This window comes from Castanea sativa, chromosome 5, assembly GCF_040712315.1.
Source record: "Castanea sativa cultivar Marrone di Chiusa Pesio chromosome 5, ASM4071231v1".
Classification (NCBI taxonomy): Eukaryota; Viridiplantae; Streptophyta; class Magnoliopsida; order Fagales; family Fagaceae; genus Castanea; species Castanea sativa.
Window position 1 is genome coordinate 28,483,949 of NC_134017.1, and position 21,554 is coordinate 28,505,502.

The following is a 21,554-nucleotide window of genomic DNA, read 5'->3' on the forward strand; positions in this document are numbered from 1 at the left end:
GCTTTGACACCATAATGATCTTGCTGCACTAGCTGGGATCTCTCTCTCTCCCTTCATCTCACACTAAACTTTCCTCATTATTTGCTATCATGGAACCTATAATGTTTATCTATTCATTTACTATTCATTATGATGTAACTGTTACCATAGAAATTTTCCCTCATATTATTGCATTAGAAGACTCTTCCTTAGAGTTAATGGATGATGATTCTGATGTTTCCTCTTAACCTGTGAAACACTCAAAGTTTATTTTACTGTACTGCTGAGTTATTTTTGCTGTAGAAATATTTTTACGGCTGGGTTATTTTTCTACAGAAACATTTTTACCGCTGGGTCACTCTTTTCTGCAGAAGTACTTTACAGCTGGGTTATTATTTGCAGAAGCACTCTACCGCTGAGTTATTTTTCTGTAGAAATAATTTTATGGCTAGGTTACTCTTTTCTGTAGAAGTGCTTTACCGTTGGGCTATTTTCTGTAGAAAACACTTCATTGCTGAGCTATTTCACACAGTATGCTTTTCAACCGCACTAACGCGTCTACTGTAGGGATTGTTTATGGGCCATTCTTGTAAGTCCGAATCTAGGTCCGAGGCATAAAAATACAGTGAGTTATTTGGATTTTCGCCAATAGCCTTTGGGTCGTACATCGGGCCCATCGTTGAGTTTCGGTTTAGGCCCCCGACCCAACATAAATCTCATTTGTTGGAAAGGAAAACTTTTTGCCCCCCGACATTTTGGCGACTCCATTGGGGACCCTATTGAAGCCAAAAGTTTACTATGCCTTCTAGGTTACGGAGTAGTCAACAAGAAGGGACTCAAAACAACAGTCCCCCAGCTGCACAAAGCCATAACAGCCTAGCCACACAAGGAGAACGGGCTAGCCAACATGGATTTAACCAAGAGGGTTCTGACCACTGATTCTCTTTCCTTATGGAGACTTTGCAAGGAATGCAGCAAGCTCAACTCAAATTTGCTGAATCTTTGAGGATCTTGAGAGAAACTCAGGGGCCAACACCCCAGCCATTACATGAAGGACCAGATCCTAGAACCCAGTAGGAAAGGGGGTCAGCCGCTAGGAATCCTCAGTTTGGTGAGCAGAATGCCTCTCTTCCTTAGTTTGTACATTATCTGATCTCATTACTTTTCTAGAAAGGGAAATGGTTAGCCAACCAAGAGAACCAAAGCACTTTGTTCGTAGGCCACGCTACCCTGCTAAGTTACTAGGCAAGCCATATCTAGAGAAATATGAGACTCCCACGTTCTCTCTTTATGATGAAAGGAAAGGGAATGCAATTAAGCATGTCAGCAAATTCCTTGATTCCATGGGTCCTTTTGCTGGAAATGGCGATCTTTGCCTAAGAGAGTTCTCAAAATATCTTACCGATCGTGCTTACACATGGTATTCCACTCTTCAATCGGGTTCCATTGCTACATGGGACGACATGGTTGAAAATTTCTACTCAAAATATTTCCATGGAAAAGAAAAGGTTACCATTCTCACACTTCACAACACCAAGCAAAAGTCCTCCGAAGGACTCCTTGATTTCATCCGACGATTTAGGGATGCTGCTCTTGATTGCTATGGGCAGTACAAAGAACAAGAGCTTGTTAAGATTTGCATTGACAACATGTCTCATGAGTACCGTGCCCATTTGGAGAATCTTGATATTATTCAGTTTGCCCAGCTGCTCTAGAAAGCTAGGAAGACAATCGTATTAGTCAAGCCTCCCACTACCGAAAAAGCCAAACTAGAAAAGAAAAGTGTTCCTCAAGCTCTCATAGTCTCCAGCGGTGAACCAATAGTTGGAGAGAAGTGAAAAAGGGAAGAAGAGGAAGAGTACCCTCCTATACCTTGCACCGATGAAGAGATGAATGCCGTTATTGACAAATGGATGGCTGATGGAGTACTTAGGCCATTCAAGCCTATCCGAAAGCCTACTTCGGAGGATATGAGAAAGCCTTTCTATTGTCGATATCACCAATATGTGAGCCATGGAACTAGAGATTGTAGAGCGGTCTGAAGAACATTTCATAAGAAAATTTCAGATGGTACTTTGAGCCTCACACGTGAACAAGGGGTCTAGCGAAACCCATTGCCTCAGCATCCTAGAAGAAAGGCCACAGCAGCTGTACTTTTTCATGATGGGGCTAATGACAATGAAGCTGCCAGCAGTACAAGTTTGCCCCCAGCAGCTATCTCTGCTCTTCAAAGAAGCCCTGCCTTTCGTACTTTGTTCAATCAGTTGGGGCTTAAAGAGGAGTCAAGGAGAACAGCAACAAAAGCCCTTGTATCCATTACAGCCAGCTCTGGAACACACTGTCTCACAGCCAAAGCTTATGCCAGTCAAGCGTTCCTAGAGATTACTAATGCCATTACTTTCACTAATGAGGACATGGAGGTACAATACCCTAATCATAGTAAACCATTATATGTTGCTGCTCAAATTAATAATGTTCACATAAGAAGGGCACTAGTGGACATTGGTGCATCACTTAATCTTATACCAGCCAGCACACTCAAAGCAGCTGGGATCCCACTCAGCAGAATCGCTGGGGCACCTATAGAGGTTTTTAGCTTTGCTGGAATTCATGAATGCACTCTGGGAAGTATACAATTAGTCCTTAAAGTGGGGCCTATTGTTGTCCTCACCAGATTCCATGTTATCGATTTAACTGTTTCTTATCATGCTTTACTTGGGAGGCCATGGCTCTACAAACACAAGCTTGTGCTTTCCACTTATCACCAATGTGTCAAAGGAAGATTCAATGGTAAGCATCTGCGCATCCCTACTAATCCTACACCATTTGATCTATCCGAGGCGCATTATTTTGAGGCTACTTTCTATGATGAGCTCACCCCAAGTGGGGAAGATTCTACCTCAAGGCCCATTGGGATTCCATTACCCAGCTGGCAAGATATTGAGAATAATCCAAAGATAGACATGAGGTCTTTCCTTGATCAAAGAAAAAAGAAAAGAGAATGTGGGGAAACCTCAAGTGGTGTCTCACAGCCATAATGTGTACAAATCTAGCTGCCGGATGGTCGTTTAGGGTATCGTTTATGACAATACGTGGGGCTTAGCTATCTCAAACAGAAGGGTCCGGGACTTCATGAAGCAAGTACTACACCAACTTGTTGTTATACTTAAGAAATAGAAGCCCTAGCGGTAGAAGAAAATCTGCCCAACAGTCTGGCAGAACTATCTGAAGAGGCCCCAACGGTAACTAATTTTTCACCTGATGTAAATTTGGAGTCCATTAATCTCAGTGATGATCCTAGTATCCAGAGGCCAACATCGGTCAATGCAACCACCGTTGGAAAAGGCTTAACTCATTTCATTATTAAAGGAGTACATCGATGTCTTTGCCTAAGAGTACCATGAGATGCCCGGTTTGGATCCTAACCTAGTAGCACATGCCCTTAATGTGGAACCAGGGGCAAAACCAGTAGTGCAGCCCATGCGGACATTCCATCCTAAGGTTGAAGCTCAGATTATTCAAGAAGTTCAAAAGCTCCACAGCTGGGTTCATCAAGCTTATCATGCACCCGAAGTGGCTTTCAAATATTGTACTGGTCAAGAGAATGGACAAATACGATGCTGTGTTGACTTCAGAAATCTTAATAAAGCATGCCCTAAAGATGAGTTTCCACTTCCAAATATGGATATGCTCATTGATTCAGCTGCTGGGCATGCTATGTTTTCATTCATGGATGGTTTTAGTGGTTATAATCAGATTAGAATGTCATCCAAAGATGCAGCCAAAACAGCCTTCCGAACTCCTATGGGTAATTTTTACTATACTGTCATGCCCTTCGGTCTCAAAAATGCCAGAGCCATATATCAAAGGACTATGACCGCAATCTTTCATGACAAGCATAAAGAGATTGAGGATTATGTGGATGACATTGTTGTGAAGTCCAAAACAAGAGAGGATCATCTTGTTATCTTGCGAAAGGTTTTTGAAAGATGTCGACTCTACAAGCTTCACATGAATCCACTCAAATGTGCCTTTGGAGTTGCGACTGGGAAATTTCTAGGATTTCTTGTCCACCAAAGAGGCATAGATGTTGATCCTAGCAAAGTGCAAGCCATTGCTACTATGAAGCCACCTATTACACTCACTCAACTTAAAAGCTTCCTTGGTAAACTCTCATACATTCGGCGGTTTATTCCCAGTCTCGCTGCCCTCACAGCTATCTTTACACCATTGCTAAAAAAAGGAAGACCCTTCCGCTAGGATTCCAAATGCCAGCAGACATTTCTCTAGCTGCAGCAACTCATGACCAGACTGCCAATCGTATACGCACCCATACCAGGGAAACCACTTAAGTTATATTTGGCCACCAATGATGAGGCAATAGGAGCACTTATAGCCCAAGATGATCAAGAAAGGATCGAGCGACCGGTTTATTATGTTAGCAAAAAACTAAAAGATGTGAAAACCCGCTACCTAAGGGCTGAAAGAGCTTGTCTTGCTCTGATATATGCTGCCTAGCAGCTGCGTCATTATCTGCTAGCTCACATGGTACAACTCTTAACAAAATCTCATCCAATCCACTCACTCTTGAGGCGACCGGTCCTTTCCGGAAGGCTAGCACAATGGCTATTACAATTATCTGAGTTTGAGATCATAGCAATTACCCCAATGGCTGTGAGGGGTCAAGCCATCGCTGATTTACTATCAAACTTCCCTAGAGAAGACAGCTGGGACATTACTGATGAACTACCTGGAGATCTGTCAGCAGTTGTACTGATGGAAGCAGCTGGGGCTGCTTGGACCCTGCGATTTGATGGATCCTTTACCACCTCTGAAGGAGGGGCTGGGATAGTCCTATCCAAAAATACCGGAGAAGCAGTGGCTATGTCATTCAAATTTGATTTCCTGTGCACCAACAATATGGCTGAATATGAAGCATATCTTACAGGCCTAGCGGTAGCTCGTGAAATGGGTATCAAGCATCTTCAAGTAATCCGAGACTTGAATTTGGTTGTTTGTCAAGCTAGAGGAGACTTTGCACTCAAGGAACCATCTTTAGCTCCATATAGAGCTATGGCTCAAAGGTTGGAGGACTCTTTTGAAGAATTCAATATTGAACACTACTTAAGGTCCAACAATCGCTTTGCCGATGCTCTAGCCACATTGGGATCAAAAGTCAGATTTGAAGGTGCAACTACAGATGTAACTATTGTGAAAAGGCCTATCCCAGTCATACAAATGTTGAAGGAAGAATTCTTTGAGCAACTGCTGGGTTAGACAGATTGGCGGTCTCCCATTAAAGAAGCATTATTATCACCATATGAGAAAGATCATTTGAAGGTGCTCAAAGATTATGCTCTAATGGCTGGAGAGTTGTACAAGAAGCTGCCTGAAGGAGTTTAGCTAGATGCTTGAGCCTTGGTGAGTCCACTAAGCGATTAAAAGAAGTCCATGAAAAATCCTGTGGTGCTAGCGGTTCTGTCAGTCTCTACAGACACCTCCAATGGTTGGGTTATTACTAGCCATAAATGAGCAAATAAACTGCTACTTTCCAAGAACAGTGCATCGGTTGCCAATACACTTTTGATCAGAAGGATTTGTGTGCAGCCTTTACCACTAGTGATTGGCGGATACCCCTCCTTGAATATCTTATAGAGGGAGTCTTGCCCGATAATCATGAGGAGGCCTACCGCTTGAAAAAGTTGGCTACTCGCTATTTTGTGGAAGGGGGTATCCTTTTTCGAAAGGGGTTCAAGGGGGAGCCTTTGAGATGCCTAGGGACCCCCAAAGCACAATCGGCTATGCAAGAGGTACATGCGGGGGAGTGTGGTGACCATCAAGGCAAGAGGTGACTTCTCCAACAGTTGCTCAACCTGGGGTATTTCTGGCCCACCATGAAACAAGATGCAGCTGAATGTGTGAAGACTTGCCATACTTGCCAAGTCCATGGGAATCTCATACATACTCACCCCACCAATCTCCAAAACATGATGACTCCTTGGCCATTCCATACTTGGGGGCTTGACCTAATAGGCCCCATCAATCCACCATCCAAGGGTCATATTTGGATACTAGTGGCCACAGAATACTTCACAAAATGGGTTGAAGCCGTTTCCCTAAAGAAGGCTACAAGCCCAGCCATTGCGAATTTTATCCGAGAGCATATAATTTGTATATTTGGCATTCATCACAAGATTGTTACAAATAATGGCACTCCTTTTGTCAATAAAGATGTCTGAAAATTACTTGACCATCACCACATCAAGCACTGAAGGTCCACTCCTTATTATCCACAAGGTAATGGCCAAGCGAAAGCCACCAACCGAGTGCTATTAAGGATTCTTAGCAAGATGGTGCATGAATATGGGGTGGCTGGACTGAACACCTGCTAGAAATCCAATGGGCATCTTCGATTAAAATAGTCATGAATGCAATAAGTATTTTCAAAACTATGTATATGATTTCCATAACTATATTTCTGCCTGAATGTACTATTCTTTGATAAATAAATCATTTTTCACAAAATGAATTCATGTACATGAGCATAAACAAAGACATAGCTTGCACAGCTGGGGAAATATTGAGTTACCACATAAGGTTCATATGGCTGTGCACCTTTGCACAAAACACAGCCTGCATAGCTAAATAAACCCAAAATTCATAACATGTTTCATCACATCATATTTCAAAAACAACTGTCTAAAATACCAAGCTGCTAATTATAATAAAAGAAAAGAAAAGCTAGTCAAATAAGCCATCGCCAAAGGTTTTCGCTGAGGAAGAAGCACCTCCAGCTGACAAAGACTGCACCATGTCATCTCTCTTACTCAGTAAAAGTGAAAGCTCAGCTCTCTTTGCTGTAATTTCTTTCTCAAGATCAGCTATCTTCACTATAAGCTCATCTTCTCCAGCAATACAAGTCTCAACAGTAGCCTGAATCTTATCAAGAATGAATTGAACTCCAAACTTCATGAATAACAAGTCCTTAAGAGCATTCTTCCACTCAAGTGCTTTCTTCAAGTTTGAACTCTCAAGCTTGGTACATTGCATATCTAGCGATACAGCAATGAGCAATTGAAGTCCAGATTTCCTCAATGGAACACCTAGCTTGCATCCGATTAGGAAGTGTGGATGTATCCTTACAATTGCTGCTAGCAGTGGCTGACCTTTTAAAGGAATCTCTGACCGCTGGAACATGACAGTACAGCCTGAAAGGGGATGGAAGTCAGCTACCACTTTCTCATTCTCCTCATCCTCTGCAAATTTCTCCAAAAAGTCTTCAAGGCTCATTCCCTTGGTGGCAGCACCAAAAGATTCAACCTCCAACACTGCAAGAAGAAGAAGGATGGTTATGTCCCCAGCAGTAATAGAAAAGTATTCACACAGCCAAGTGTTATTGAACAAAAAGCTCACTTCACTATTCACATAAACAACTCAAATACATCATACCTGGAGGTTCTTTGCTTTGGTGAACGTCATGAACAGTCGAAGAAACTACTTTTCTTTGGCTGGGCACACCAGCAACAGCTTCCTCAGATCCTTGCTAGCATGATCTTTGTTGGACTCCCCAACAGCAGCTTCTCCAGCAATAACAGTGATCTCAGGAACCTTGTTAGCAGCTTTCTAGCAATCACAGACTCCTCATTAGATAGCTCTAGCTCTAGCAAATTCACATCTCCCATGAATAGGGGCTGGCAGGAGCTCTTTCCGTTGGAACTGCAGGTCTATTATACCAGAAGCAGCTGGGACCCATGCTGTCTCATGACTGGGGGCTTTACCCTTCAAAATTCACTTCTTTCACACCCTAGGTGGGCTGACATGAGGAGCTCCAACTGCTGAGAACAAAGGAGATGAACAATACCATGGGTCTTGCAGCGGTAACAAGGGCTCTCCCAACCTAACCTCTACATCAGAACCCCCAGTAGATGATTCAGTCGCACCCCCAGCCGTAGCCTCACTTTCTGGCATAGCCAACCCAGCAGTGCTATCATCACCAAAACCCAGCAGTTCTCCTCCTTCAGCCTTCAGCCATAACTCACTGAAGCAGAGATATTATTTTCTCAGAAACAAAAGAAAGGTAGAAACCCACTATTCACAACTGCCACCAAATTTCAAACTTGCACGTGTGACCAAACAGAAACTACTCACACGTGATTCGGCGGGCTAAATGTTGAGGTACAAATTTTTGGGCCCTAATTTCTTTAGCCCACTTACAAAATACCCATAGAAGCCCAAGAATTATTTTGAAAGCCCACATTAATATCTCCCACAAATATTTTCTACATATATAAGCCCTACAAATTACTTTGGGCCCTCTTACAATATTACCCATTATATTCCACATATTATCCAACTTGGGTTTTCACAAAAATTACCTATCACATTGCTACCAACATTGGGCCATAAAAATATACTTCCTCCACTACAAAAAACCCAAAATCATTTAACTTGTGGGCAAGACCCAAAAAGCCCAACAAAACCCTTTACTAAACCTGTTGCTACATAGCACCTTTCTAAGCCCGTTGCTACTTGGCACATCTAAGCCCGTTGCTACACGGCATTTTAAAGCCCATTGCTACACGGCACCTTTCTAATCCCGTTGCTACACGGCACCTCTAAGCCCGTTGCTACACGACACCTTTCTAAGCCCGTTGGTACACGACACGTATAAGCCCGTTGCTACAAGGTACCTTTCTAAGCCCGTTGCTACATGGCACCTCTAAGCCCATTGCTGCATGGCACCTTTCTAAGCCCGTTACTACACAGCACCTCTAAGCCTGTTGCTCCATGGCACCTTACAAGGCCCGTTGCTACACGGCACCCCTAAGTCCGTTGCTACACGGCAATCTCACAAAGTCCGTTGCTACACGACAGCATCTTTACAAAATCTCAAACTATTTTACAAAACCCAAATACTAATTTGGCAAACTATTTTACAAAGCCCAAATACTAATTTGGCAAACTATTTTAGCAAAGCCCAAATACTAATTTGGCAAACTATTTTGCAAAGCCCAAATACTAATTTGGCACTATTTTAGCAAAGCCCAAATATTATTTGGCAACTATTCCGATTATTTCCTAAAGCCCAAATATTATTTAGCAACTATTTCATGAAGCCCAAATATTATTTGGCAACTATTTCAACTATTTCCAAAAGCCCAAATAATATTTGGCCACTATTTCCACAAAGCCCAAATAATATTTGGCAATTATTTCCAAAAGCCGAAACAATATTGGGCAACTATTCCATAAATATTTTGGCAACTATTTCAACTATTTCCAAAAGCCCAAACAATATTTGGCAACTATTCCATAAAGCCCAATATTATTATGGCAAGTATTTCAACTATTTCCAAAAGCCCAAGTAATATTTGGCCACTATTTCCAAAAGCCCAAACAATATTTGGCAACTATTCCATAAAGATTTTGGCAACTATTTCAACTATTTCCAAAAGCCCAAACAATATTTGGCAACTATATCATATAGCCCAATATTATTATGGCAACTGTTTCAACTATTTCCAAAAGCCCAAATAATAATTGGCCACTATTTCCAAAAACTCAAACAATATTTGGCAACTATTTCCAAAAGCCCAAATAATATTTGGCCACTATTTCATAAAGCCCAATATTATTTGGCAACTATTTCCTAAAGCCCAAAATATTATTTGACAACTATTTCATGAAGCCCTATATTATTTTGGCAATTATTTCAACTATTTCATAAAGCCCAATGTCATCTTGGCAACTATTACTAAAAGCCTAAATGCTATTTTTTGGCACATATTTACAAAACTTAAATATTATCTTAACTGTTGGGAAATTTAGACCCCGGTTGATACAATTAACAAGTTTTAAACCCAAGTTGTTAATTAGATTTATTATGTATAAAACTTGTTAAAACAACAAACATCAATATCATGTAAAAACTAAGTGCAGCGGAAAAATAAATAAGACAAGATATGATGACTCAAGAAAACCAATGAAACCAACCAGTTTCACAGTAAAAAAACCTAGGGGAAACCTTCCCAAAAAGCAATCCACTATAGTAAAGAGAAGTTTCAGATCTAGTACAAAACCTTTGTCCCTAGACTCTACAATCCCCGTAGATGAACTCGCAGCAGAAACCTTCTACCGCTTCAAAACCTCTGAACTCTTCAATATATGAATGCCACCCTTTGATGCACGGATCCCAGTACATGACTAACTCCTTTGCACGAATCCGAGTACGTGACTCACTCACTAACTTGAGAAAGAAGAAAGTTGGTTGCAAAGTTCTTCACTTCATCAACAATGAAGATCAAGAAGCACTTGGTTACAAAACCCTAAGGCGCAAAGACGCAGTAGCTTCTTTTTGAGAGAATAAGGCTTCGGTTACCTTTTGCATATGTTCTCCTTGTATTCTCTTATGTGACGGCCTCTAAAATATGCCTTATATATGTCTAGGGTTGTGAGAAAAGAAACCCTACACAAATACAAAAGCTTGGCCCAAAACTCAAATCTGAAAATTCTGATTTCCGTAACCTCAATAGATAGACTCGATAGATAGCATCTGTTGAGCCTCATTAAACCTCGATAGATAGCTATCTGTCGAGCAACTGTCGAGTAGGTGTCCAGCAGCTATCCGCAGGTGTCCAGCTTTAGTAAACACCTTTTCTTCACTTATTTCTTGGTCCAATCTTCATAGCTTTAAGACTTGAGCAACATGTTCTTTGAAGTATTAAATACATCCTAGATCAATCCAAATACAAGTAAAGTGCGTTTTGTCAAAGGATTAACCAATTACATAAAATATGTCCTTAACATTAACAATTATTTCACTTATACTAAACCCCTTACTCATGAGAAAAATAAATACTCCTCTTACAAAACTTATAAAAGCCCATGTATATCATCCATGGCAAAGCTTTCATTTTGTAGGGATGATCAAGCCCAAACAAGCCCAAATATAAAGCCCAGTTGGGGCCAGCCCAGGCCATACTCAAGTCCCAGCAGCTAGAGCTCACGTGAGCCAACCAGCCAAAACTCAACACAAATTCAGCAGCTGGAGCCCACTTCCACCAGGTTCCAACTTGTCCAATTAAGTCAGCACAGTACACATGTCCATCAGAGGTTGAATCCTTCCTCTACAAGCTGAAATATCATTATTTATTGTGTAACATAAAGCTGAAACAGACTTGACATAAGGCTGAAAAGACTTAACCAAAAGCTGAAAGCACTTCAGCCAGCCATCTCCTCTTTCTCCTCCAACCCATTTGGTCAAGCATAAAAGGCAGCCATGACTAGGCCATTAAAGCTCCTAAAGCAAGCTGAAATCAACTCATTTTAATGTTAAAAAATATGTATTTTCTGGTTCATGGACCAAGCACATGAACCCCTCATGGGGAAACTTAGGGAAATACGGTTTGAAGGGCACCAAGGGGATCCTAGTAGAGTTCCCAGCAAATGCTCCTAGGTTGACACCTGGCTTGGGGTGATGCAACCTGCCTTTAGGAGCTCTGAATCTAGTAAGCAGCACAGCCAAGGTCATTAGCTTAATGTATGCTCTAACCCCATCAGCTAAGACCAATCAGCATTAATGCTAAGTCAGAATCCCAGTTGAAATTACCCAAAAAAAAACAGCAAGAGTCTTCCAAATAGTCAAGCTTACCATTCTTGGCTAACACTCTAAGAATGAATCCCTAAGGATTTTTTGAAGATTGGGAAAGATTTGGCAAAAGTTATTTGCCAATTGCCCCCTAAATCTCAACTATAAATAGAACCCTCCATTAATGCCTCAAGGGAGGGGGGAAGAACACACCAAGAAACACACTTACAGAGAAAAACTCTCACAAAAACCCTTCTGTTTCAGCTTCTCAAAATCCAAGCAAAGTTCTAAGTCACAAAACTTTCATTCTCAAGCATGGAAACTGAGTTCCCCCACTCCTAGGTCAAAAACACCTCTCATACCTCTACTTAAAAACATACAGCTCCTCCTCAACAGAAAGTCCAGCAGCCCTACTATACACTCTCACTCAAAACTCATGCCTCTCACAAATGACTCTCTCTACCCATTACATATACTACATCCAAGAGCATGCTTTGGCACCATAATGATCTTGTTGCACTAGCTAGGATCTCTCTCTCTCTCTCCCTTCATCTCACACTAAGCTTTCCTCATTATTTACTATCATGGAACCTGATGGTACTGACGAATACGTAACTGACGAGGATAATTATAGACGAAGTTGCCTTCATGGACGAACATGACCAATATCCGCGTCATCGAAAAATTAATGCCATTCAATGCTGCCAATAAAGCTCCAACCGTTACAAGACCAGCTGGACGAACCGACGGGAACGCATTAAAGTCCATAACTCCACCAGAGACGTTATCAAGGAGTCATTAACACTCCAACGGCTACAATCCCCAAGGGTATATAAAACCCTCGCAACACCAATACAAGGTACATAAAAAAAACATCACCACCTGAATCATTTTTTCTGGTATTTTGATCATTATCTTCCTTGATACTAACTTTATCATCGGAGGCGTTGTGGCAGGCACCACACCGGTGACCACTTGGGTAAATTCCTGCTCCCACAGGTTCATCAGAATACTTACAGGAGTCGTCTGGACGAATCCAAGCAAATCAACGAGATACTGCTTCATCAGTTTGGCGCCGTCTGTGGGAAGCGACTTTGTCATACAACGAGAACGCAGTTCCCACCAGCTCCAGATGGAATCCAACCCGGACTCAGCGGCCTTGGCACAGCAAGTCCGGAATCTCGCAGCCACCGTCGAAGAACTTACAAGACAGAATCATGAGATGAGACAGAGGTTACAGCAAGAAGAGAACCGGTCAAGAGCTGTTCAAGAAGACGAAGGGGGTAGCCATGGGAGGAGTGATCGACGGAGAACGGTAACCCCAGAAGAGCAGCATTCTGACATCCTCCAAGAGATGAGGAAGGAGATGGATGAATTAAGAAACGCCATCAAAGAGAAGACTGATCGAAGCCTGGATAAAATGGTCAGAGCGACGGACTCTCCTTTTACCATAGCAGTCCTAGAAAGACCGGTACTGGCAAAATTCCGGCTACCTCAGCTTGAGCCTTTTGACGGGCTCAAGGACCCCCAAGATCACCTTAACACCTTTAAGACGACCTTAGGCCTTCAACAGCCCCCTGACGAGATCATGTGTCGTTCATTCCCAACTACGCTGAAGGGAGCTGGACGAGAGTGGTTCACAAGATTGCCAACTTCGTCCATCGATAACTTTGAGCAGTTAAGTAGTGCTTTCCTGCGCCATTTCGTCGGGGGGCAACGACCCAAAAGACCAGTGGATCACCTACTCACTATTAAGCAAGGAGAGAGGGAGACCTTGCGATCGTATCTAAAACGCTTCACTCGGGAGACCCTAGAGGTGGACGATGCAGACGATAAGGTCTAGCTGACGACATTTAAGGCAGGGCTTAAGTCCAGAGAATTCGTCGTCTCGTTAGCAAAGAATCTGCCCTGGACGATGGCAGAGATGTTATTGAAAGCTCAAAAGTACATGAACGCTGAGGACGCACTGGCAGCCATCGTAGACAAAGGGAAGCTAAAGACGGAAGGAAGGAAGGAAGACGAACGCAGGGGACAAAAGAGGGAGCGTCCGAGCCGCCGGAGAGGTGACACCGACAGACGGAAAGACGAGAAAGCTCCACGACCGGTAAAATTCACACCCCTAATTATGCCTGTTGACAAAATTTTGACACAGATCCAGGATCAACACCACCTAAAGTGGCCAAAGCCCTTGCACTCGTCACCAAGTGTACGGGACAAGAGCAAATACTGCCGATTCCACAAGGACCACGGCCATTACACAGAAGATTGCCGAGATCTGAGGGGACAGATAGAAGAACTGATACAGAAAGGAAAACTTCAGAAGTTTGCCAAGAAGGGGGACTCCAGCAGGTTCAGAGAGGGCGACACGAGCCAACGAGAGCCCTCGTCCAAAAACGAGAGTCGCCGATCTCAACCACAAGAAGTGATCGGGGAGATAAGCACGATAGCAGGAGGACCTTTCATGGGGGGATCGTACAGGTCCCTCAAGAAAACGTACCAGAGACAAGTAAACAGTGTCCACATGGAACCCCCGTTGAAACACAGACGGACGAACCAAGATATATTCTTCAGCGAAGAGGACGCGAGGGGAGTCAGGCAGCCCCATAACGACCCGCTGGTGATAACACTCACAATTGAAGGGTTCAATACTAAAAGGATCCTCATCGACAACGGTAGCTCTGCAGACATTATGTACCTATTGGCCTTCCAACAATTGAAACTAAGCCCTGGTAAATTGCGTCCGTTTGAGTCCCCCCTCGTCAGCTTTAGCGGTGACCGGGTGTACCCCAAGGGCATTGTGACACTAAAAGTCACGATACGCACATACCCGAAGCAGCAGACTCGTCATCTGGACTTCCTGGTTGTAGACTGCCCCTCTTCGTACAATGTGATCATTGGAAGGCCCACGCTCAACCAATGGAAGGCAGCAATGTCCACCTACTGCCTAAAGATAAAATTCCCGATTGAAGAAGGGGTCGGTGAGGTAAAAGGAGATCAAGTCTTAGCCAGAGAGTGCAATCAAGCCGTGTTGGCTGCAGGAGAAAACCACACATGGACGATTGAAAGAGAAAAAGAAGATAACATGGAAGTCCTAGAAACGGTAGAACTCGTTGAGGGGGAAAGCTCGAAGGTGACGAGAATAGGTACAACTATAAGCCCCGAGATGAGGAATGAGCTCGTCCGTTTCCTTAAAGGAAATTTGGACGTATTTGCATGGAGTCACGAAGATATGCCGGGCATACCATGCCGGGTAATCCAGCACGAGTCAAGATGCATCCCGAGAAGAAACCCGTCCGGCGAAGAACGACGGGTCTTTGCCCCCGAACGAAACCAAGCAATCATGGAAGAAGTTAACAGTTGTTGCGGTGTGCTTCAACCGAGAAGTTTATTATCGCTAATGGCTGGCCAACGTCGTGTTAGTGAAGAAAGCAAATGGAAAATGGAGAATGTGTGTAGACTTCACGGACCTAAACAAAGCACATCGTCCGAAAGATAGTTTTCCCCTGCCGAGGATAGATCGGTTGGTAGACTCTACGGCTGGACATAAATTACTAACATTCATGGACGCATTTTCGGGTTACAACCGGATAAAGATGGGCCGAGGAAGATCGTGAAAAACCGCCTTCATCACAAGCCAAGGACTCTCTTGCTATAAGGTAATGCCCTTCGGATTTGAAGAACGCAGGGCAACGTACCAAAGATTGGTAAACAAGATGTTCAAGCAAGCAAATTGGGAGAAATATGGAAGTATATGTGGACGATATGCTCGTCAAGAGCAAAGAAGAGTTAACTCACTTTGGACGACACTGGGAGAGACATTTAATACCCTCCGAAGATACCGTATGAAGCTCAACCCTAGTAAGTGTGTTTTTGGGGTAGCTTCGGGAAAGTTCTTAGGGTTCATGGTATCCCAAAGGGAATAGAAGCAAATCCGGAGAAGGTGCAAGCGATACTCGACATGGCATCCCCCAGAACCATCAAAGATGTCCAAAAGCTCACGGGAAGAATAGCTGCACTAAATAGGTTCGTCTCTAAAGCGACGGACAAATGCCTCCCATTTTTCAAAACGTTGAAGCAAGCGTTCGCCTGGACTGACGAGTGTGAGGCGGCTTTTCAAGAACTCAAGCGCTACTTAAGCAGCCCGCCCGTCTCGAGTCCCTCAAAAGCGGGGAGAGAATCTTTATTTATACCTGGCGGCCTCATCCACGGCCGTCGCGTGCCGCCTTAATCCGAGAAGAAGACAAGAAGCAGCTCCCGGTTATTATGTCGGCCCAAGCCTTCCAAGGAGCAGGCCAAATACCCCGGGATTGAGAAGATTGTCTTCGTCCTAATAGTGGCTTCGGGAAAGCTACGACCATACTTCGAAGCACACCCTATCCTTGTAATGACGGATCAACCCATCGGAAATCCATGAGCAAGCCCGAAGTACCGTGGGAGAATGGTCCGGTGGGCAATCGAACTCGGCCGGTTCAACATCGAATACCATCCCGTAACGGCCATCAAGGCGCAAGCTCTAGCGGACTTCATAGCAGAATTCACCCTCCCCGGACGATAGTGACGGCATGGACGAGGCGGAACAAGTGGACACCCGCATCGACGGATCGTCAGCCCGAAAGAGGGGAGGAGTAGGGATCATTATAAACACCCCCAATGGAGAAAAACTCCAATATGGAGTCCAATTAAAATTCCCGGCAACCAACAACGAGGCTGAATAGGAAGGCATACTGACGGGACTAAGACTTGGCAATGCTCTCGGGATTAAGAACTTGCTCATTCAGAGTGACTCGAAACTAGCGATAGGGCAGATCAGGGAAGAGTATGAGGCGAAGGAAGAAAGGATGCAGAAGTACCTCAAGTTGGTCAGGCATCTAGCTCGTGGTTTCAACAAGTTGAATTTCGTCAGGATCCCGAGAAGCCAAAATGCAGAGGCAGACGAGGTCGCCAAAATGGCCTCGTCTATAGAAGAACCAACGGACAAGGAGATTCTCATGGAGATTCAGAAATACCCTAGCATCGAGGAAGTCCCGGTATTCCCCATCCAGAACATGGGTGGTTGGATGGAACCGATCGTCTCATATCTTCAAGACGGACATCTCCCTCATGACTCAATGGAGGCCAGGAAGATTAAAGCAAGGGCGGCCAGATTCACAATTTTGAATGATACCTTATACAAAAGAGGATTCTCCTTGCCTTATTTGAAGTGTCTCGACGAGGAAGAAGCTAAGTACGTCCTCCGCGAAATCCACGAAGGGATTTGCGGGGACCACGCCGAGCCCAGATCCTTGGTAAGTAAGGTTATTAGAGCAGGGTATTTCTGGCCAACTATGCAGGAAGACGCTATGGAGCTCGTCAAGAGGTGCGATAAGTGCCAGAGGTTCGGGAACGTCCGCAGGCCGGCGTAGAAGATGACAACGATTACCTCCCCCGGCCATTCGCACAATGGGGGATCGATATCGTCGGTCCGTTACCCACGGGAAAAGGACAAGTACGATTCTTGCTCGTCGCTATCGACTACTTCACTAAATGGGTTGAAGCGAAGCAATAGCAACGATCACGAGGCAAGAATCCGTAGCTTCGTGTGGAGAAACATAATTTGCGGGTTCGGGATCCCACAAACGATCATTTCGAACAATGGCCGACGATTCGACAAACAGGATTTAGAGACTTTTGCTCGGGACTCGGGTATCAAGAATAAGTTCTCGTCACACTCGGGCACCCAGCATCTGCAACGGACAGACGGAGGTAACTAATCGAACACTGCTCAAGATCATAAAAGCACGACTAGACGAAGCTAAGGGCGCGTGGCCAGAAGAGTTGCCCAATGTCTTGTGGGCCTACAGGACGACAACAAGAACCCCTATGGGAGAGACGCCTTTCAGGCTCACTTATGGCACTGAAGCAGTAATCCCAGTCGAGGTGGGTATGACCAGCACCCGGCGAGAAGCCTTCTGCGAGGAGAACAACGACGACCAGCTTCGAATCAATCTGGATTGCTTAGACGAGGTAAGGGATAAGGCCTCGAACATGACGATGAAGTACCAGCGTAAGATGACTGAATACTACAACAAAAGGGTCAGGCCCAGAAGACTAGAAATTGGCGATCTCGTCTTACGTAAGGTGACGACTGCAACTAGAGACCCCGCCCACGGGAAACTTGGCCCCACATGGGAAGGACCTTACAAGGTCGTGCACTACTCCCGACAAGGAAGCTATCACTTGGAGACCCTGGACGAACAAAAACTCCCGCGACCTTGGAACATAGAAAACCTGAAGAAGTACCACCAACAGACATAGATCAAGAATGTACTAATTACTGAAAATTAATGAAATGATTTTTCAAATGATGTGCTCATACAGGTACCAAGTCTCGGAGAGTTAAAAAAAAAAAAATGTCTAAGTAATAAGATTCCGCATAGACGGATGTACATTACTGACGAAGACAAAAGCAAAGAACTTTTGTCTAAGTAATAAGATTCCGCACAGACGGATGTACATTACTGACGAAGACAAAAGCAAAGAACTTTTGTCTAAGTAATAAGATTCCGCACAGACGGAAGTACATTACTGACGAAGACAAAAGCAAAGAACTTTTGTCTAAGTAATAAGATTCCGCATAGACGGATGTACATTACTGACGAAGACAAAAGCAAAGAACTTTTGTCTAAGTAATAAGATTCCGCATAGACGGATGTACATTACTGACGAAGACAAAAGCAAAGAACTTTTGTCTAAGTAATAAGATTCCGCATAGACGGATGTACATTACTGACGAAGACAAAAGCAAAGAACTTTTGTCTAAGTAATAAGATTCCACATAGACGGAAGTATATTACTGACGAATACTAAAGCCAAGAACTTTTGTCTAGGTAATGAGGTTCCGCATAGACGGAGACACATCACTGACGAAGACTAAAGCAAAAAAAAAAAAACGCCTAAGTACAGGAGAAGGCTTAAGTGATCACATTCCCATCCAGTGGGCAAACATTACTGACAAAAAAAAAAAATTTTATAGCAGAATATATCCAAGTAGATGTAATATTATAAAAGCCTAAAACCTGAGGCCATTGTTCCAAAAAAAAAAAAAACCCATAAACACTGGGATAAAAATACACATGAAAATTTCTAATTGTCCAGGAAATTGAGCCTGAAAAACATGTCAGGCACCTCAAAAAAAAAAATACATGTAATAAAAACTTTTTGATTACAGGTTCAAACATTAGGGTCGGCGTCGTCTCCAGCTGGGGCATCGAGGGCAGGGGCATCGATGACGGGAGCATCAGGAACGTCTTCAGGGGCTTCGGCGGCGGCGGCTAGGGCAGCCTCGTCAGCAGAGATCTCCTTGTCAACCTCCTCCATATCCAGCGCCTCCAGATCCACCCCGGAAGGATGCTTGATGCAATACCTCCTCAAGAGCTCAAACCCCTTAAAGTACCAGCTGAAGAGCACAGAGTTGTACTCTTCAGTCTGCTGGAAGCCCTCGATGGCCCTAGAGGCGACGACCTTGATTTTTTCCTTCGCGGCTGCGAGCTGCTCGTCCTTTTCCAAGACCAGCTGCTGTTCAACCTTAAGATCGTCGCCCAGCTTTTTGACCTCGTCCTTGTATTAGTGAACATCCTCCATCGCGGTTATCAATTCCCTCTTCAGCCTCGAGTTCTCCATCTCCAGGACTTTGATCCGAGAAAGCGAAGACTCGACCTTGGCCTCCTGAGCTTGATACTCCGCTGAAAAATGGACGGCTTCCCCCAACACCTAAAAAAAAAAAAAAGGGGCATGCAAAAGAATAAATAAGAAAGGGAGAGGCTTATGTGTAAAGGCGTCACGAGAAACAAACGATTTACCTGGACGAGTTTATGGATATGACGACCCATCAACTCAGCTGGAGTCGAACCTGAAAGCACCTTCAGGTCCTCGGCATTCACTACTCCACGAGCCCGATCCGTCGCCAACCTCTCGTCATCCCAAATAGTGGACGATCCGGCGGCATCCTTTTCTTTATCCGATGTGCGAGGCCTCTTGGAAGCAGGTGTCGGAATTTCTTCTACCGAAGTGGCCGGAGAAGCCGTCCTCGTCGTCTCGGCACCCGAAACCACGGGTGTGGTCGAGACCGTCGGAGTAACGGAAGCAACCTTGCCCTTCACTCGAACCACCTTCTTCCCAAGGCTCGACAAGGGTTCGTCTTTCTTGGACCTCATTTTTTCATACATGCCCTTGTTGAATTTCGTCGTCATCTCTGCAAAAGGGAAAAATTTGTAAGAGAAAGAGTAAATTGAACAAGTATAGCCTCAGGGTCAATACCGATGAACTTAGAAGCTTACTCTTCTTTCCTTCGATATCAAGGCTTCGTAAGACGTAGGGAGACGGATCGGGGCCGAGGTTGTAGAAAGCGAGTGTCCTCGGGTCTACCAAGTCGTCCCAATTGTCAATGGATTGGGAATAAGTGATGGCCACCTCAACGCGCTCCTTGTACCTGCTTTTCAACTTCGGTCTTCGTTTAGCTGCACGAGGACGAAGGAAATTAGCAACAATCACCCAAAAATATATATATATATATACATATAAAAAAAAAAAAAAAGAGGGCGAGAAAGAAGACTGACGCACCTAAGGTCGGGGTTCCCCACCGACGAAGCAACCTGGGGATCTCACCCCAGTCCTGGCTGGAGGGAGTCTCAAAATTGTCCCCAGACACAAACACAAATCTGGACTTCCAGTATCTGAAGGATGAAGGTAAGCCCTTGACGATCCTGGTTCTTCTCTCCCAAGGTACTAGCTCGTAATACCCGTACTCTTTGGACTCTTTTAGACGGTATAAATATACGAGCTCGTTTACCTTAATCATATCCCCGTTAGCGGCCAACCATATTTCCATACAGTTGACCACTATTCTCCACGAATTGGGCATAAGCTGCCCGGGGGCAATCCCCAGATATGCCAGGAGCTCCATCACAAACGGGTGGACGGGAAGCCTAAGTCCACAAGTGAAAGCGGCCTCATAGAAGCACACTTCACCGGGGAAAAACGAGCAAGCCCTGTCATCATCAGTGGGGCGACGAACACGGACCCGCTCTGGGAATTGAAATCTATCCCTAAACCGATTGACGGCGTCGGAATCTAATCCGCACGGCTCCACGAGGGCGTGGAAAGCCCTAACCTCTCTAAATGTCGAGACAACCGTATCTCCCTCCATAGGATCGTCGCTAGACGACAACCCAGTATCGAGGTCACTAGACCTAACCTCTGACATCAACTTAAGCTTCTTCACCAAATCTTCAAACCAATCGACGGACTCTCGGAGCAATGGGTATAAATCACCCAAAACAACACCTAAACTGCTACCCTCAGAAACAAAGCCCCTCAAATTGGGGAAAACACCTAATGACCCCCCTAAGCGAGCAAAAAGAAAAGAAACTGAAGGACAGTTTTCCCTAACCTCTAAATTACTGACCATGAACTTCCAATCTACAAAGAAGAATACTAAGATTCCCACAGAAAGAAGGGAGAAACAAACAGGGAGAACCACAAAGAAAAAAAAAACAAACAAAAATCAGATACTTGCAAAAAAAAAAAGAAGAAAAAAGAGAGAGAATGAAGAAGCTTACCTCGAAGAAAGCAAGGAGCCCAACAGCCAAGAACCAAAAAGGAGCAAAGAAACGTGCGAGGAGGATGCTTAGAGGAGAAAAACTGGAGTTTGGAAGGAAATGAAAAAGTAAAGTGCAGAGAAATGAGTTTAAAAGCCAAAATAGAAGTAAAAACCGAAAATCGGCGGGAAACCCAAGGGTCAGTCCCTTTCCAACCCCATCACGCCACGTGGCCACGACCCACGCAACGCCGCCATAACGCATTCAATGCGGCACGAAATCCTAAAGGACAAAAAAAAAAAAAAAACTGTTCGGCTTCCACGATCGTCACTGACGACCATAAAGCCCGGGGGCATCTGATGGTACTGACGAATACGTAACTGACGAGGATAATTATAGACGAAGTTGCCTTC

General features: G+C 44.2%; 2 protein-coding genes across 2 annotated transcripts; both read left to right on the forward strand.

Moving 5' to 3' along the window:
* The first annotated feature begins 4,647 nt into the window (after positions 1 to 4,647).
* Positions 4,648 to 5,256, forward strand: LOC142635023 (uncharacterized). The gene has a single exon (XM_075809243.1). It carries the CDS (start codon positions 4,648 to 4,650, stop codon positions 5,254 to 5,256), a length of 609 nt encoding a protein of 202 aa, XP_075665358.1.
* A 12,169-nt stretch (positions 5,257 to 17,425) lies between these two features.
* LOC142635024 (uncharacterized) lies at positions 17,426 to 17,860 on the forward strand. The gene has a single exon (XM_075809244.1). It carries the CDS (start codon positions 17,426 to 17,428, stop codon positions 17,858 to 17,860), a length of 435 nt encoding a protein of 144 aa, XP_075665359.1.
* The last annotated feature ends 3,694 nt before the right edge of the window (positions 17,861 to 21,554 follow it).

Coding starts and splice junctions, on each gene's coding strand:
- LOC142635024 (XM_075809244.1), top strand. CDS start 17,426: ATGGGAGAGACGCCTTTCAGGCTCACTTATGGCACTGAAGCAGTAATC.
- LOC142635023 (XM_075809243.1), top strand. CDS start 4,648: ATGGCTGTGAGGGGTCAAGCCATCGCTGATTTACTATCAAACTTCCCT.